Source organism: Grammomys surdaster, unplaced genomic scaffold, assembly GCF_004785775.1.
Source record: "Grammomys surdaster isolate TR1022 unplaced genomic scaffold, NIH_TR_1.0 277, whole genome shotgun sequence".
Taxonomy (NCBI): Eukaryota; Metazoa; Chordata; class Mammalia; order Rodentia; family Muridae; genus Grammomys; species Grammomys surdaster.
In genome coordinates, this window is record NW_021604718.1 from 1,884,799 (window position 1) to 1,901,312 (window position 16,514).

At 54.7% G+C, this 16,514-nt stretch overlaps 4 protein-coding genes across 4 annotated transcripts; 1 reads left to right on the plus strand and 3 right to left on the minus strand.

The window, feature by feature from the left end:
* Nucleotides 1-636: 636 nt before the first annotated feature.
* Nucleotides 637-2,120, minus strand: Pfdn6 (prefoldin subunit 6). The gene is made up of 4 exons (XM_028777064.1): nucleotides 1,803-2,120; nucleotides 1,524-1,594; nucleotides 1,321-1,445; nucleotides 637-824 (listed from the first exon to the last, which is right to left on the minus strand). Exons 1-4 carry the CDS (start codon nucleotides 1,864-1,866, stop codon nucleotides 701-703), a joined length of 384 nt encoding a protein of 127 aa, XP_028632897.1. The 5' UTR covers nucleotides 1,867-2,120; the 3' UTR covers nucleotides 637-700.
* A 335-nt stretch (nucleotides 2,121-2,455) lies between these two features.
* Wdr46 (WD repeat domain 46) lies at nucleotides 2,456-10,484 on the plus strand. The gene is made up of 15 exons (XM_028777036.1): nucleotides 2,456-2,582; nucleotides 2,667-2,864; nucleotides 2,965-3,045; nucleotides 3,147-3,259; nucleotides 3,387-3,474; nucleotides 3,556-3,617; nucleotides 4,996-5,100; nucleotides 5,209-5,359; nucleotides 5,438-5,573; nucleotides 5,943-6,042; nucleotides 9,124-9,437; nucleotides 9,552-9,646; nucleotides 9,744-9,839; nucleotides 9,994-10,107; nucleotides 10,212-10,484. Exons 1-15 carry the CDS (start codon nucleotides 2,514-2,516, stop codon nucleotides 10,314-10,316), a joined length of 1,827 nt encoding a protein of 608 aa, XP_028632869.1. The 5' UTR covers nucleotides 2,456-2,513; the 3' UTR covers nucleotides 10,317-10,484.
* Nucleotides 10,485-10,778: 294 nt separating this feature from the next.
* Nucleotides 10,779-12,598, minus strand: B3galt4 (beta-1,3-galactosyltransferase 4). Its single transcript, XM_028777077.1, has 2 exons — nucleotides 12,527-12,598; nucleotides 10,779-12,159 (listed from the first exon to the last, which is right to left on the minus strand). Exons 1-2 carry the CDS (start codon nucleotides 12,535-12,537, stop codon nucleotides 11,028-11,030), a joined length of 1,143 nt encoding a protein of 380 aa, XP_028632910.1. The 5' UTR covers nucleotides 12,538-12,598; the 3' UTR covers nucleotides 10,779-11,027.
* Nucleotides 12,599-13,076: 478 nt separating this feature from the next.
* On the minus strand, nucleotides 13,077-16,447 carry Rps18 (ribosomal protein S18). Its single transcript, XM_028777043.1, has 5 exons — nucleotides 16,338-16,447; nucleotides 15,781-15,879; nucleotides 13,503-13,691; nucleotides 13,310-13,401; nucleotides 13,077-13,199 (listed from the first exon to the last, which is right to left on the minus strand). The coding sequence occupies exons 1-5, from the start codon at nucleotides 16,338-16,340 to the stop codon at nucleotides 13,124-13,126; spliced, it is 459 nt and encodes a 152-aa protein (XP_028632876.1). The 5' UTR covers nucleotides 16,341-16,447; the 3' UTR covers nucleotides 13,077-13,123.
* Between the last annotated feature and the right edge of the window lie 67 nt (nucleotides 16,448-16,514).

Genomic DNA, 16,514 nt, shown 5'->3' on the forward strand with positions numbered 1-16,514 from the left:
TAAGAACACTGACTGCTCTTCCAGAGGTCCTGAGTTCAATTCCCAGCAACCACATGGTGGCTCACAACCATCTGTAAAGGGATCCGATGCCCTCTTCTGGTGTGGCTGAAGACATCGACAGTGTACTCATATACATAAAATAAATAAAAAAAAAATCTTGGAAGGAATTTCTGATTAGTTAAGAGTTACATTCAAACCAATCCTAAGAAGACAGAGGTGAAAACCAGGTAATGGTCTAGGCTGCTCAGAGAGACAAGCGCTCACCGTGTGTGACCATGTCATTTCCTGGGCTTTCAGGCCAGAGAACTGAGTTCTATGGCAATGACATGCTGCACTGTAGACAATGTCTACTCCGGTGTCTCCAGGTAACCAACCAACCAACCAACCAACCAACCAACCAACGTAAGGGAGGCTAAAGGGTTGTATGTCTGGGCAAGAAATAGCTTGAGACATTTCAGACTTAAGTTTTGAAATTGAAGGCACATGGGCAACACCCTGAGCTCAGTTCTCAGTCACAGGAAAACAAAACACCAGAATGCGGCCACAGAGACTTCGGTCGTAAGAACGTGAATGTCAGAGGTGGGACGTGTACGGACATGGGAGAACGGCGGAAGAAAGACTGGCTAGAAAGAAGGCTTGGTTCTGTGTACATTTTATTGGCTCAGGGTTAGCCTCATCCCTCCCTCCCCTTCCCACGGGGTCAGGCTTTCCCAGGAGCCTTTGCTGCCTGAGCCCGCTGGAACTCCTGCTGCAGCTGGGCAAGGGTTTCCCTCTGCTGCTCTGACTGCCGCTCGAGGTCCCGGAGCTGCGTTTCGTAGCGCTTACTGAGAAGGGAAAAGGGAGGCAACGGGAAAGGAGAAATCAGCGAGGGCTCAATATTATGGGACAAAGGAAGACTGGAGGAAAATTTGAGGTTTGTGGGACAGAAAGCCGGGAGGGCACTGAGGGGAAGAAAGGGCTGGTGAGATGACCAATTGGGTAGGGCTGCCGTCCTCAAAGGCTGACACCTGAATTCAAGCTATAGAACCCCACAGTAGGGAGGAGAATATTCCCACAGGTGGTCCTTTGACTAATGTGGGCCACAGCCCATGTGCCCCCACCAAATGTAACACAAAAAGGCCAGGAGTAGTGCCACATGCCTTTAATCCCATCCCTTGGGAGTCAGCAGCAGGCGCATATATGACAGGTCAGCCTGGTCTACAGAGCGAGTTCCAGGGCAGCCAGGACTTTACAGAAATGGGTTAATCGGGCGCCGCTATGGAGAACTATCCAGTACAGGCTCAAACCTTCTGCACTGAAAATGCCAGCTGCCGCACTTACATTTCCGCTGTGATGTAGTCTAGCCTCTTCCCCACCGTGGCCCGAGCCTCTCCCAGCTCCTGTTTGACAAGCACTGGTCCCAGAAGCTTAAAGACCACGTTGGATCCATCCAGCAAGGCCAGTTCCTGAGGAGGGAATGGGGCGGTGTATGAGATAACCGTGCGCAGGGAAGTCCCTCCTCGCCCCCAGCGTCCCATTCTCACCTCCTTCACGATATTATTTTCCGTTAGCTGCGCTTCAAGCTTCTGCCTCCCTGACATGGATTTACTCAAGTCTGGAGCGGTGAGAGGAAAATACACGATTAAAAAACATCAAATGGGTCCAGAACCGTACCATTCTGGGGAGAACGGTTGTGAGGAAGAAAGAGAGGATACAGAGGCGAGGGGCAGTTCGATGCACACAAGATCCCCCCGATGGGGCACGACGGCTCATCACAGTTGAGAATGGACAGGGGCAAGAGCACACCAACCCCGCTCTCTTACCCTTCTGCAGCTGTTGATATTTCTCCACCTCTCCCTGCAGTTTCTTTTGGATCAGTTCGGCCATGGTGAAGGAGAAAGCCTCCCGGGCGGGGGTCGCTGGGTCTCAAGCTCTGGAAGACACCTGAACTCCCCTTCCTGGCCCTGCAGAAGGACAGCACTTCCTACCGGCAGCTTCCCGAGGCACCGCAGCCTTTCTTCGTCCAGAATAGCCACTCCCCAGGCAAGAGAGAGCGAAAGAAGAGACCCCTAAACCCTCCAAACCAAACCCTAACCTTTTCACGCTCTACCCTCTGTATTAATAAACCCGGAAGTAAACAAGGCATGCCGGGGGAAAATAAGACGGCGCCGGAAGTTACACTCTGACACATGCCGGTACATGTAGTTCTGACTTGTGCGAGACTCGTTCCACTTAAAAGACTCGGCTCGAGAGGTTTCGGGCAAGACAGAAAAGTTAATATGGAAAATCAAAGCTCGTTGCTACCAAGATTCGGGGCTCAGGCATGCTTTTTAATCTTTATTTGGTTAGAAGCTTCTCCTCGGGCGAATCTATCCGGCTCGCAGAGCCGTGCCCTCATTCAACATGGCGCCAGAGGCTTCAGATGCCCGCACGGCGATGATTGGATGAAGGCCAGGGGACTTCCGGAAGTATCCTAGAAGGCAGTGTTACGGTGGAACGGAGTTTCGCACGTGGATCGTTGTTGGGTCCTCGAGATGGAGACAGCCCCCAAGCCGGGTAGGGGCGTCCCACCCAAGAAAGACAAGCCTCAGGCCAAGCGGAAGGTAGTTTGGGTGGGAGGCGCCCGCGCTCCGGGCTCGGGCTCGGGCTCGGGCTGCGTGTGCGAAGGCTTCTCCTCTGCCCCTTAGAAACCGCGGCGCTACTGGGAGGAGGAGACCACCCCGGCCGCCGCCGCCGCCTCCCCGGGACCGCCTCGGAAGAAGGCGAGGATTAAAGATCCGCGACCCTCGAGGTCCAAGAGCGTCCAGAAGTCTCGGTTCTTCAAGAAGCCCCCGATCGCAAAGAATGGCTCAGACCGGAAGAAGCCGCACAAGACCCTGTCTGGGGTGAGCCCGGGGTTGTCAGGTTGGCGGTGCAGGTCGCCCCCTGAGAAAGAGAAGAACCGGGGCCATCAGAACCTGCCTCTTGCCTCCCTGTCCTCGCCAGGCTCAAGACCCGTTCCCAGGACCCGTCCCCGCCCCCCTGGAGGTGGCTCGGAAGTTCTGTCGTATTGACAAGTCCAAAAAGGTGAGAAGGTTTGGATGCAGTGGTGGCGACTTCTCCGGTGGCTTTCCTGGGACCCCCACGTATGCTCTTCGTTTCTTCCAACCCTGTCAACCACGCCGTAGCTCCCACATTCGAAGACGAAAACCCGAAGCAAACTCGAGAAGGCCGAAGCGCAGGAGGAAGAGGCGAGCGTCAGGGCTGCCCGCGCTGAGCTGCTGCTTGCAGAGGAACCTGGGTGAGTGGACCCCGACCAGGGCTTTCCCTGTCCTGTCTTTCTGGGACTTCATTTTTTGGCGTTTTTATGTTTGTATGCCCGCTTCGTGGTGGGGAGCGTCACCGTCGTCGTCCTAATTGCCTTTTAGGTTTCTGGAAGGAGAAGATGGGGAAGACACAGCAAAGATACTGCAGACAGACATCGTGGAGGCCGTGGACATCGCGAGTGCTGCCAAGGTGAGCCCGAGCGGGAAGAGGGGCCCAGGAGACTGGATGGGGCGAGTTTGTTCTTTCATGGTTATCTTTGACCCTTTTTAGCACTTCGACCTGAATCTGAGACAGTTTGGACCCTACAGACTCAACTACTCTAGAACAGGGAGGTAAGGTTCTTGGATGTTCTATTCTCTCTCTTAAAAAAAAAAAAAAAGACTTAATTTATCTGTGTGCGTCCATACGTGCACACCTGGAGAACAGAAGAGAACCTGGACCTTGTGTTCTCTTAACCTGGAAGCCAGCAATCCTCTTATGGTTGTCCTGCTTTCCTTTCCTTTTGGGCTGGGGTTATAGGCGTATGCTGGACACACGTGCCTGCACTCCTAGCTCAGCTCCTAGCTCAGCTGCGTTGCCCCTCTTCCGACCGCCCCGCCCCCTTTCTAAGGGAAGAAGTTAGGTTAAGTTTGGCTTATAGTTTGGGGGGTGGGGTTGTAGCCTATCATGGTAGGGGATTGTCACAGCCAGAGCTGGAGGAGGCTCAGCTTCTTTTGGTAGTTCTGGATATAAAACCCTTGTCCTTGTGTGCACGCAAAGCACACACTTGACTATTGAGCTACACCTACCCTCAGCCCCTCGGCCTCCAGTGACTATTGTGTATGTGTGTGCGCCCTCTCCTGTGTTGGTGTACCCGCACATGGGTGTGTACACACGTGATCACCAGAGGTTGTGCCGTCTTCACATAATGGCTTCCCATTTTTCCCCACGTATTGTTGGTGTGTACCAGTGTGCTTGTGCGTGCCCGTGACACAGTGTGGTGGTGGTGGGGGTCAGCTCAAAGAGAGCCATTTTCTCCATCTGCCGAGAGTTCAAACTCAGGTCACCAGGCTTTTACAGAAAAAACTTTCAGCCACCAGGCCTTCTCGCTGAACCTCTTCTTTATTTTCTAGTGTTTTTAAGTTTTTATTTATTATTTTATATGTACAAGTATTTTGACTGAATGTATGTCTGAGCATCACGTGTGTGCCCGCTGTCATGCAAGTCACAAGAGGGCATCAGATCCCCAGGGATTGGCATTGTGAATGATTTGGTTGTAAGTTGACATGTGGGTGCTGGAAACTGAATCTAGCGTCCTCACTAGAGCAGCAAGTGTTCTTTACCACTGAGCCATCTCTTCAGTCCCTCCACCTTATTTTTGAGTGGGTTCCTCACTGAGCCGGTGTCCAGCGAGATCTGCCTGTCTTGGCCTCCCTGGCACTGGGATTACATGTGTGCCAGGGATTCAGGCTCAGGCTGTTATACTTTTATGGCAAGCACTTTGCTGACTGAGCCATGTCTCTAGCCCCTTCTGTGACTCTTTTGGCTGTGTCTCCTCAGGTGCACGACCTGTGCCTTCTTCAGTTACGCAGTGTAGGTCTGGTTGCTGCTATCTGCAGCAACGTGCTTCCTCCCGTCTGTCGAGGACTGGGATGGGGCAGGGTGAATTATTCCAGTCCAGGTTACGGTGCTCTTGGCATTAACACTCTGCCTTTGCTTCACCTCCAACAGACACCTGGCTTTAGGAGGGCGTCGGGGTCACGTGGCTGCCCTCGACTGGGTAACAAAGAAGCTCACGTGTGAGATCAACGTCATGGAAGCAGTGCGGGACATCCAGTCAGTGTTTCCTCTGTTCGAGGTCGATGGGAGTGGGCCAGCCCGCTCCCTGTTGGGTGGTGCCCTGTGGTCCTGTCTCCCATGAAACCACCCCTCCTCTCTACCCAGCTTTCTCCATTCTGAGGCTCTGCTCGCAGTCGCTCAGAACCGCTGGCTTTACATCTACGACAACCAGGGCATCGAGCTCCACTGCATCCGCCGCTGTGACCGAGTGACCCGGCTTGAATTCCTCCCCTTCCACTTCCTCCTGGCCACCGCAGTGAGTGGCTGCGGAGTGGAGGGCCCTGGGAGGACCTCTCTCCTTTAGGACAGCTGGACATCTTGTTTTCTCTCTCAGTCAGAGACAGGCTTTCTGACCTACCTGGATGTGTCAGTGGGGAAGATTGTGACGGCCCTGAATGCGCGGGCGGGACGCCTCAGTGTCATGGCTCAGAACCCCTACAATGCTGTTATCCACCTGGGGCACAGTAACGGTCAGTTCTGGGATCTTCTTTTTTTTTTTTTTTTGAGATAGGCTCTGGTTCTTGTCTCAGACCTGTGGCTCCAGCAACTGTCCTGCCTCAGCTCTCTGCACAGCAGGAGCTGCAGGTGTGTGCCGGCCTGGCCAGCCTGTTCCACTTGTCCCCTCCTGACCCTCTGTTAACACGCTAATACATTTTGTGGGGCTGGGAACTGAACCCAGGGCCTTGTCCATATGAAACCATGCTGCACCCCATCTCCCAGGTCTGTGGAAGTCTTCCCCTCCTGTCGTGTCTGTCCTCCATTTAATAACCTGAGGCTAAAGCCTCCAGAGCCCTGGGCTGGGTCTGTACTAGTAACCAGGAGTGTCCTCCACCTTTCAGGCACAGTGTCTTTATGGAGTCCAGCTGTGAAGGAGCCACTGGCTAAGATTCTGTGTCACCGTGGTGGGGTGCGGGCTGTGGCCGTGGATTCTACAGGCACGTAAGTCACGTGTTTGGATGCGGTGTTGGGCACAGCTGGGCAGAAAGGTAGGAGCACTGACGGCATCCAGTCGAGTGTGGTCTTACGTTGCAGCCAACCAGCTGCGTGAAGTGTGGCTGTGTTGCAGAGCCCGTGTGCCGGTTTCCTGATCCCGAGGGGTGTGGGGCTAGCCTGGTGCACATCGTGCGCAGGCGTATGGAGTGGTTCCCGGGAGCACGTCCCAGGTGGTGCCTCCGTTCTGTGACGTCCTGTCTTGTCCCTTTTGCTGGGCCTGTCAGTTGCTGTGTCACTTCCTTCCTGAAGCACCTTCCCTCCTGTTCCCTTACACACAAAGTTCCTCAACCTGAACTCAGCTCTGGAGCCACATGAGGGTACAGTGAGGGACTCATGCCCATGTCCTCAGCTCAGCCCAGAGCACAGCCTGGCAAGGGGGCCCCCGTGAGTGGAGGAGGGGAGGAGCTAGGTCATGGAGGATGTTGGTCCTCCCTGAGGGTCCTCCCTCAGGGACAGCAGCCTCCCATCCCAGCCTACTGCCCAGCTGTATCTGAGCTGACAGCCTAGACGAGGAGGACACGGTGTGTCTCAGTTCTTTCTGCACCTGGACTCTGTGTTAAATCCCCTGGTACCATTGAACAAAGGCTTAGCAAACTGACGTTCCAACCCCTCCCTCACCTCCACCCATGCCGCACAGTTTTCTAGTGGTTCGAGCCACACGGTTCCCCAGTTCTTCAGGAATCCGAAGCATTGATTGCCAGTGCGACTATAGTGCATACTTTAACCCCAGCACCCAGGAGGCTGAGGCAGGGGGTTGAAAGATTAAGACCAGTTTGCACTACATACCGAAACAGTCTAAGAACCAGCGTGCTCTGAGTGCTCTCCAGGGCTGGGCCTGGTTGGTAGTATCACTCTTTTAGTTTTTTGGTTTTGCAAGACACGGTCTCTCTGTATAGCCCTGGCTGTCCTGGAACTCACTCTGTAGACCAGGCTGGCCTTGAACTCAGAGATCTGTTTTGAGTGCTGGGATTAAAGGTGTGTGCCACCAACTCCTAGCCCTGGTGGCTTCTTCTCTCTTGATCTTGCTTGTCACTAACTCTGAAATCCTGCCTTGTACCTCTGGGACCTGTGCTGTCTGTGCCCTCTCCTGACAGGCATGATGCTGCCAGCTCTACATGGCATGTCTGTGCTGTTTCCAGAGCAATTTCCCACAAACCACTTCCCCCTTCGCTGATGATCAGGGATTTTCTACCTTAAATCTTTGCATCATTGCAGCCAGCTAGCTTCCTTCCTTCCTTCCTTCCTTCCTTCCTTCCTTCCTTCCTTCCTTCCTTCCTTTCTTTCTTTTAAACCGAAACAAAAGTTACTCATTTGCAAAAGCTTTCAAGATGCTGAGATCGCTTTGGCTGCAGTCATTGTCTTTGTGAACAAGTACTGCGGTTCTGCCCGTCTCTCTGTCTGCTGGCTCAGCTCTGGAGAGTAGGGAGGCGTGTCTGTGCCTCTAGTGGCCACTAGGCCTGAGCTGTAGCTCACCCTCTTTGGGCCCACAACTCTCCTGCCCAGGGCTTCATTGCCTAGTCAGTAGCACAGTCCTGAAAGTTCTGGATCTTCAGCCTCCCCCTGCTTATCGCTGGGTCCCCTCAGGCTGCAGGTGAAGCCCATCTCTTCTCCTGGGCGTCCTGGAAGCCTGCTTTAGGATAGCATTGAGCCAGCCTCTGGGAGCTGAAATGCTCTGTACCTGACTGGAACTTACTCACTGGATCCTGGGCTACGTGTCAGGTCCACCTGAGGGTGTGACAGTGTGCAGCATCTCACTTGACTCTGGTTTGTACCAGTGGCTTTTTTGGCAGGGCACACAGTCTCACTATATAGCCCTGGCTTGGAGCTCACTGTGTTTGCTCTGTGGACAAGACTGGCCTTGAACTTACCAAAACCCACCTAAGTGCTGGGATTAAGGCCCACGTACAACCATGCCTAGCCCAGTGGCCTTTTTGTCCTGCTGGGGCTCTGCTGAGCTCTGTCACCTGGTGAACCTCTGCTCATACAAGTTTTCAGTCCCTTCCTGGATCCAAGGTCTAAGCAAGAGACTCCTTGGGCCCTTGGCGAGGCTCGTCAATGTCAGCTCCCCTCTTAGGCTCTGAAAGAAAATAGTTTACACTTGGGAGTTGGTTACGTGCAGTGTACGCTGTGTGGTAACTTTGCTGCTTTTTAGGAGGATTTTCTTTTCTTCTCCCCCCCACCCCCTCCCCCCGCCACTCTTGATTTTCCAAGACAGGGTTGCTAGGCACCTTTGTGTAGCCCTGGTTGTCCTGGAACTCACTCTGTAGAGCAGGCCTGCCTCTGCATGGTTGGGATTAAAGGCGTGTGCTGACACGCACCCCCTGGGGAGATTTTCTTGAGAAACTCGGTCTTCACTGTTACATCACTTCTGGAGAGATGCTGTGGCACTGACTCCAGGAAACCCACACAGCCCTTTTCCTCTTCTGGGTGTCCCACCAACCCTGAAGACAGACTTCCGCCTTCACAGCTGTCCCAGTTGGTGGCTCTCTGGCTAGGGAAGGCCTCTCTCTAAATACTCCTTTATTGTGGCACCGTGCTGCCCTCTCAAGTAGAATGTCGCTTAGGTACATACTGGTTCTGCGGAGCTGTGACTGGGGAACAGTGCAGTGCTGTTGATTTGGAAGCGGGCACCAGATAGGCTTGGGCAGGAGTAAGGGGTAGCAGGACTGTCCAGCAGGCCAACCACATCAAAACTCCAAAAGAAACAGGCCTGGTTTGATGTCTGTCTCAGCCACTCCCTAACCCAGGATTCCTCTCTGGCCTTGAGAACGGCGGGGCACACACCCTTAACTTCAGCCTTTGGAGGTCCAGGCGGGTTGATGAGTTCTCTGAGTTCAGGGCTCCATAGTGCGACTCTCAGAACAAGCAGATGACAAGGAACGGACACAACGGGGAGGTGGTGTGAGGCGCAGCATTAGCGTGGGGAGTGGTACTAGTCTTCCTTCATGTTCAGAGTAGATACTTGGGACTTGGCTACAGGCTCCAGTCAATCCCCACGAGAGGTTAATTGGTCCATCTCCCACACAGGTACATGGCCACCTCTGGTCTGGACCACCAGCTGAAGATCTTTGACTTGCGGGGGACATTTCAGCCCCTGAGTTCCCGGACCTTGCCCCAGGGAGCAGCGCACCTGGCGTTTTCCCAGCGAGGACTGTTAGTTGCGGGAATGGGTGATGTGGTCAACATATGGGCAGGGCAGGGCAAGGCCAGCCCACCCTCCCTGGAGCAGCCCTACCTCACCCACCGGCTCTCAGGCCATGTGCATGGACTCCAGTTCTGCCCCTTTGAAGATGTGTTGGGGGTGGGGCACAGCGGAGGCTTCACCAGCATGCTGGTCCCTGGTGAGTGGCCCAGCGTGATTGCAATTGTGCACTCATGGGAGACAGCTGGGGAGAGGCAGTAGTCCAGAGGTGCAGAACTAGATTCAGCTCCGTCTCCCTCCCTCCCTCCTGCAGGCGCTGCGGAGCCCAACTTTGACGGTTTGGAGAATAACCCATACCGGAGCCGGAAGCAGCGGCAGGAATGGGAAGTGAAGGCCCTGCTGGAGAAGGTGAGCCGTGCTGGACGTGGCCCCCCTTGGCTTCCACTCCTTTCTGGGGTCACCTCCCCGCAGCTCCTCATACACTGCTGTCCTGTGACACTCCCAGGTACCCGCGGAGCTCATCTGTCTGGACCCCCGAGCCCTGGCTGAGGTGGATGTGATCACTCTGGAGCAGCAGAAGAAGGAGCGGATAGAGAGACTGGTATGGAGCCCTGCCTATTGCGCAGCCTTCCTACCTCTGCCCGAGTGCTCCGCCCCTCGCCTCTGTGCCCCGCCCCATTTTGAAGGGCAGCGCAGGGGGTGAGTGCTGCTAAGTCACTGGGACCGCTGTTGACTTCCTTCATGTCCCATGACAGGGCTATGACCCCGATGCCAAGGCCGCCTTCCAACCCAAGGCAAAGCAGAAGGGCCGAAGCTCTACAGCCAGCCTGGTGAAGAGGAAGAAGAAGGTCATGGACCAGGAACACAGGGTATGTCAGCTCTGGGCCATGTGTCAGCCTGCACCCCTCCAGCTTTGGGCCTTAGCAGCCAGCCTTCACTCACTGCCTCCACTCCCTTCCCGCCTTGTTCCCAGGACAAAGTCCGGCAGAGCCTTGAGCAGCAGCAGCAGAAGAAAACGCAAGACACACCCAAGCCTCCTGGGGCCCGTCCATCTGCACTGGATAGATTTGTACGATGAGCCAGAGACAGCTGTCCCCAGTTGACCCTCAGTGGCCGGGGTGCTCAGTGGGCGGAGGCACTGATGCCAGGCCTGAGCTCAGTTCCCAGAAGACACGGGGCAGGAGAAAACACACACACACACACACACACACACACACACAGTGTAAATAAAACACAAAGATCCACAAGGAAATTGTCCCCTGTGTGCCTGTGTCTCAACTGGGTATGAGTAGCCAGCTCCTTGGGTGAGCGGGCATTATACAAGGTTTCTGAAGAAGTGTCTGGAACGTCCTGTAGATCTGTAGCCCTGTGTGGGGCTATTCTAGACTCCGCTCACTGCCCTGTCTCCCTACTACTGCCTCCCCATCCGCCTTAGCTTGGGCCTTTCTCCCCAGAGTGGTTGTCCTAAAGACTAACATGCAACAGTATTGGAACCTCTAGGCTTTCCAGGTGTGCTGGTGTCCTGGTGAAGACACTGCACTTGAGGTAGAGAGACATGTTTATTGGGTCCTTGTCCCTGCTGGTGAATCTTCCCCACTCCCACCCCGTGCTTTATCTCTTCCTGGTCTTCGGAGCTGGCAGGCCAGGCCCCAGGTCTCCTGTCTATCCTTGGTTGGTAGCCACTTCAGGGTCTGCTGTGAGGAAATAGATCACCACAAGGAACTGCAGCCTGTGCACCACGGACTCTGGGGCAAAGGTCCCTGAGGTTGTTATCTGTGGCCCCATGCCCTCAATCATTGAGCCAGGCTATGAACCGGCACCTCAAGGTACCCAGCAGTCCCTGGAGCCAGGAGCAAAAGGGCTCAGTCTTCTCCCCATCGCGTCCGCTCACCAGCTTCCAGGCTTCCTGCATTTTCCAGGGATCCACCTTGTGGGATGTCAGCAGGAACTTCCCGTAACAGCACCTATCCAGGGGGTAGTGGGTAGCACCAGCCAGCTTGACACAGTGTGTGGGGGCGAGGCCCCCTCGCCTTGCGCTTACTCCCACAAAGACATCCTCTAGAGGTAGAGGGGGGGCCCGGCTGGCCACTTTCAAAATGAGCTGCACAGCAGAGATGGACAGTACATACCCCGTGCCCGAGGCGTAGGGTGGGAAAGGACCCCAGTTTTCCGGCCACAGTTCTTCTGACACATGATGCCGGGATTCTGGTGTCCGAGTGGGGCGCACTCTCCAGTGCACCCTGCCTAAATACAGAAGGGGCACTGGCGGGCCTTTGTCCTCTTCGCTGACAACTGTTGTTTCTTCCTGTGACTCTTTGCCTTTCTGCCAGTGCTCTGAAGGCCCCCCTCTCTGTATCAGCTCTGACACCAGCTCGGGGACGTTGACATACACGTCATCGTCCGTCTTGAGGATGTAGCGGGCCATAGGGCAGTATTTGTTGACCCAGTTAAGTCCGCTGAGGGTCTTGAGGGTGAGGTTGCGGTAGGAATCCTGGAAGGAGGCCTGCAAGATATCCCCCTGTGCTGCTGACTCTGAGGCCAGATCAGCGAGCTGCTGTCTTATAGGTTCTCCCAGGAGGAAGAGCGTCTGCACCCTGAAACCTCGGGCCTCGCGGATGGCGCCCCAAGAGTCCCGAATGGCGTTTCTCTGGTTCAGATGCTCCGGGGCCGTACACACCAAGATGAGCAGGAAGGGAGGGGGTCCGGAGCCACCACAGGCCTGGGGGTTAGAAATCAAGAGGCGGGGCAGGGCCAGGGGCGGTCCCGGTGAGGCTGGGGCCGGCAGCAGGGACGCCAGGGACAGGCTCAGCAGCTCCTCCCCCAAGCCCGAAGGCCCGAACAGGGTCCAGATGATCACCAGTAGCAAGACCGCCAGGAGGAGGCGCCGGAAGACGCTGAGGGGCATGGTGTGCCGCAGAGACCTGTAGGCAGAGCAGTTAAGAGCGCTGGGAGCCGGGAGGGCGGCCCTAACCAGCTGCTGCAGCAGAGACGCGGTGACCCATGCACGGGGCTCCGGCGCATCACCATAGCCGTGCGCCGCGGTGCCGGCCCGCCGCACCGGGCCGCGGGGACGGCCTCTTCGTTTCCCTGGCCTGCACGCCGAACGCGGCTCCATCCCGCCCCTCCCCCGCCACCTTCCCATCATGCCACTTCAGGCCGGAAGCACAAGCAGTGCATCTCACACTTGGCGCATCCCTTCCCTGTTCCTACTGCAGCACGTGGAGCACCACGCCGCTCTTTCCCACCACTCAGGACCTCTAGAGCAGCCGGTATCCGCCCGACACTCACCGGAACAGCATCTGGCCGTGCTGTACCCACCTCACGACAGCTCTGCACGCCAACCCCTGGGGACCCAACCGAAACCAGCCCAGGCTCCCCCTGGAGGTTACCAACACCCTCCGCCCCACCTTTCAGTGGTGCCTGCACCCGCCCAGATGTACTTACACCTGACAGTCTCCCTGTTCACACCCCACACTAAGGGAGGAGCTAACAGCAGGTGTGGTGAGGCAGATAGGACCACAGCGCTCTCTAGTCACAGGAGCCTATGGGAGGGACATTTAAATTCAAGAACACCAAAATAATTGTTCCTGCCGGGCGGTGGTGGCGCACGCCTTTAATCCCAGCACTTGGGAGGCAGAGGCAGGCAGATTTCTGAGTTCGAGGCCAGCCTGGTCTACAGAGTGAGTTCCAGAACTACAGAGAAACTCTTGTCTCAAAAAAAAAAAAAAAGCATTGTTCCTGGTGAGCGCCAGCAGGCAGATCAGACTGCCAGAGCTCAGGGTCATTGTGGCATGATCTCAGCTGCTGGAAGACGGAAGGAAGACAACAGAAACAGAGGTCATAGGTATATAAACTATTTATTAACAGCAAAGGCCCAGAGACGACTCATTTCTTCTTGGATACACCCACAGTACGGCCCCTGCGGCCAGTGGTCTTGGTGTGCTGACCGCGGACACGAAGGCTGCAGAAGGAAAACAAGATACCGGTCACACAGCAGCAAGAGCTGAGAGAGGCAGCCAGACTGTGCAGCCTGCTCGAGAGCACCCAGGTAGTGGAAGCCTCACCACTCACCCCCAAAAGTGGCGCAGCCCCCTGTGGGCTCGGATCTTCTTCAGGCGCTCCAGATCCTCCCGGAGCTTGTTGTCTAGACCGTTGGCCAGAACCTGGGTTTAGAGACAGGGGAGCTGGCATTATCTCCTGGCTCCTCCAGTTATCTCCCGAGTCCAGTCTTCCCGATAGCCCGTGCCAACCCCGCCCAACACACCTGGCTGTACTTCCCATCCTTCACATCCTTCTGTCTGTTCAAGAACCAGTCTGGGATCTTGTACTGTCGTGGGTTCTGCATGATGGTGATGACCCGCTCCACCTCATCCTCCGTGAGTTCTCCAGCCCTCTTCGTGAGGTCAATGTCTGCTTTCCTCAACACCACATGAGCATATCTCCGCCCCACACCCTGAGGTTAAAAGTTTGGAAATTAGGCTTAAACCTTTGTTTTTAAAGAAATATTTTATTCATGAGTATAGTGCCGCTGTATTCACACACCAGAAGAGAGGGTCGGATTCCATTATAGATGGTTGTGAGCCACCATCTGGTCAGTGGGAATTTAAGCTCTGGAAGCAGTCAGTGCGTTTAACAGCTGAATTCTCTCTCTCCAGTGTCTATTTCTGTTTTATTTGTGAGTGCTCACATGCAATGTACGTCTGTGCCCCGTGCACACAGTGACCAGAAGCCAGCGCTAATGCTCTGGAACTGGAGTTAAAAATTGGTGAGTGTTGGTTATTGAACCTGGATCCTCTGGAAGAACAGCCAGTGCTCTTAACCGCTGAGCCATCTCTCCAGCCCCCTTATTAACCCTTTTTGAGCAGACAGGCTGTGCAAGTGTTCCCGTTATCCCAGCCCCCTGGAGGCTGAGACAGGACTGCTATAGTCTGCCTGGGTTAGAGATCCTGTATTAATCCCACCCACAGGAGGTCCAGATCACTCTTCCAGAGACAAAGCCTGCCTACTAAACAGAAGAGAACACTGCTGAGGACACACTGGACATGTGTCACAAATTCAAGTCCACAAAAGTGGGATGCTTCCCTCTAGTGGCCAACCTCTAGACCTTCTAGGACCTGGGTTGAATACCAAGCAATACCTCTAACTCACGATTAGCGAGAATCTAAGCCCACCCCCTGGCCCCCACAGGGACAGTGTGTACATCCAGACATACAAACACCCTCACACCCCCTGCCTCCACATCATCTACTTCTGAGACTGTCTGCTGTCAAGCTGTGAGAACTAAAGGTTTATATGGTGCCAGGCTGGCTATGGTGCCAAGGAAATCGACAGACCTTTAGGGTTCAAGGACAGCTCCCCTATAAAGGGTGGCACCACGGTCACCTTGTTGACATTTTGTAAACACTCAAATTAAAGGGCAGTCAGTACTTCTGCCTGTCCAACCCCGTCCTATATGCTTCCAAATATCCAAAGTCTCACCGTAAGCGAGAAGCAGAAGACAACTCTTTAAGGATACAGACAATATAGTCCTTCACCTGTTGTTGGTCAGTGTGCACCTCATCCTCCCCTCAGACTTCCAAAAGGATTTACCTTTGTTTTTGAGGCAGATTTTTCTTCTTCCTGTGTAGCCCTGACTGTCCTGGAACTTTATAGACCACGCTGGCCTCAAGCCCAGAGATTTGTTTGCCTCTGGGAGCGCTGGGATTAAAGTCGTTTATTTCACTGCCACACTTTACCTCTGAACTACAGATCTTCACTCTCGACCACAGGATCAATAGAACCCCAGTACCCAGTCTCCACGGACACTGTGCACAGCCCCCAATTCACCTTGTCTGGATTGTGAGTGAACTGTCACCATCTCAAGATGCTCAGTTTACGAAAGGCAGGTCACACACAGAACAGGCCTTTGAACCTCCCAGACAGTGTTCTGTCCACCATACCAGGGAACCCACCCCCCATTATTACTTCCGGAAGTGCAGGGGGGGGGAAACAAAACCAATCATGGCAAAGACTTGAAAAAACAAACAGAGCAAGACATCATAAGATTAAAGAAGTTACTCCATCTTTATGTTCATCTGACATCCCCTCAGCGACCCAGGCCTCCTTTATCCTCCACATAAAACTGCAGCAGTTTCCCTGAAACTTGTCAGTACTCAGCAACCCCTCAGACAGGTCGAATCCTCGCTCTCAAGAACACACATTCTGTCCGGCAGCACGTTATTATTCCCGGAACTACCAACTTCAATAAAAATTATGTAGTTATCCCTATCAAGAAGACTTTCGGCTCTGCAAAGAGAAACATTCCAGCTTCCACCGACCATTTCGCTTTGTGCCGCAAACGAGAAATGTGACAGCTTCTGTGTCAACCATGTTACCTACCACTGTAGGTCTGCTATCTTCCATCAGCATGGTGGGGTAGGACCTCATTCCTGCCTCACTCTCCCGAAGCAATGTTTTGGTTTAACCTTAGGTCAACTTCAGACTTTTATTCTAATGTGTTAGGTGAGCTTAGATGATACTCTCCGGCCCCCTAACACTTTTACCTTAATGGCAGTGATGGCGAAGGCTATTTTCCGCCGCCCATCGATGTTGGTGTTGAGTACTCGCAGGATGTGCTGGAACTTTTCGGGGATCACTAGAGACTAAAAAAAAACACGGGCAATTATCAAGACAGGCAACCGCTCAACCGGAAAGGTCACCGAGGCAGGGTCGGATCCGGTGAGCACTGCCACTGCTAAGTTCTTACACAACTATTCCAGACACCAGGGATCGCCACGGAGCGCGGGAAAGCGCAACAACTGACATGAGGGTGAGCGTCGCCCGCGGCCACAAGTACCCTGAGCAGGGGAGGCGGGGGGACCCTACACACGGCCAAGCTCCTGGCAACGCTGATGGGTCCGGGTAGTGACCCTTCATCGGGACACTGCTCCCAGGAATTTCACATCCGAGCTCGTCCCCTCCCGGACCGCGCGCCATCGCTCTAGAAAACGCCGCAGACCCGCAGCACAGGGCATTCTCTGCGCCCTGACGGAAACCTCTCCCGGCCCCGGCTTCGATGTCGCCGGATCTCGGCGGATCTCGGCACGGATCGCGCTCTTACCATGGCGGCGGCACAGATGGCGGCGTGTAGGCCTCCGGTGGAAGAGGGAACGGAAGTGACGTATGAGCCTTATATACCTTCCAGGAGGAAGAGGCGGGGCTTTCCTGGAGGACCGCTTCCGGAAACTGTTTCTCTCCCCGCCTCTCCCGAAGGGAGGAGTTGTAGTAAGACAGTTTG

What these genes read in the sequence shown, in the direction of transcription:
- Rps18 (XM_028777043.1), bottom strand. An exon ending in TCGCCATCACTGCCATTAAG is followed by an intron (nt 13,692 to 15,780) that starts GTAAAAGTGTTA and finishes TTTTAACCTCAG; the next exon opens with GGTGTGGGGCGGAGATATGC. An exon ending in GGGCTGCGCCACTTTTGGGG is followed by an intron (nt 13,200 to 13,309) that starts GTGAGTGGTGAG and finishes TTCCTTCTGCAG; the next exon opens with CCTTCGTGTCCGCGGTCAGC.
- Wdr46 (XM_028777036.1), top strand. Translation starts at nt 2,514, where the DNA reads ATGGAGACAGCCCCCAAGCCGGGTAGGGGCGTCCCACCCAAGAAAGAC. An exon ending in CGCACAAGACCCTGTCTGGG is followed by an intron (nt 2,865 to 2,964) that starts GTGAGCCCGGGG and finishes TGTCCTCGCCAG; the next exon opens with GCTCAAGACCCGTTCCCAGG. An exon ending in GCCGTGGATTCTACAGGCAC is followed by an intron (nt 6,043 to 9,123) that starts GTAAGTCACGTG and finishes TCTCCCACACAG; the next exon opens with GTACATGGCCACCTCTGGTC.
- Pfdn6 (XM_028777064.1), bottom strand. Translation starts at nt 1,866, where the DNA reads ATGGCCGAACTGATCCAAAAGAAACTGCAGGGAGAGGTGGAGAAATAT. An exon ending in ATATCAACAGCTGCAGAAGG is followed by an intron (nt 1,595 to 1,802) that starts GTAAGAGAGCGG and finishes TCACCGCTCCAG; the next exon opens with ACTTGAGTAAATCCATGTCA. An exon ending in GACTACATCACAGCGGAAAT is followed by an intron (nt 825 to 1,320) that starts GTAAGTGCGGCA and finishes TTCCCTTCTCAG; the next exon opens with TAAGCGCTACGAAACGCAGC.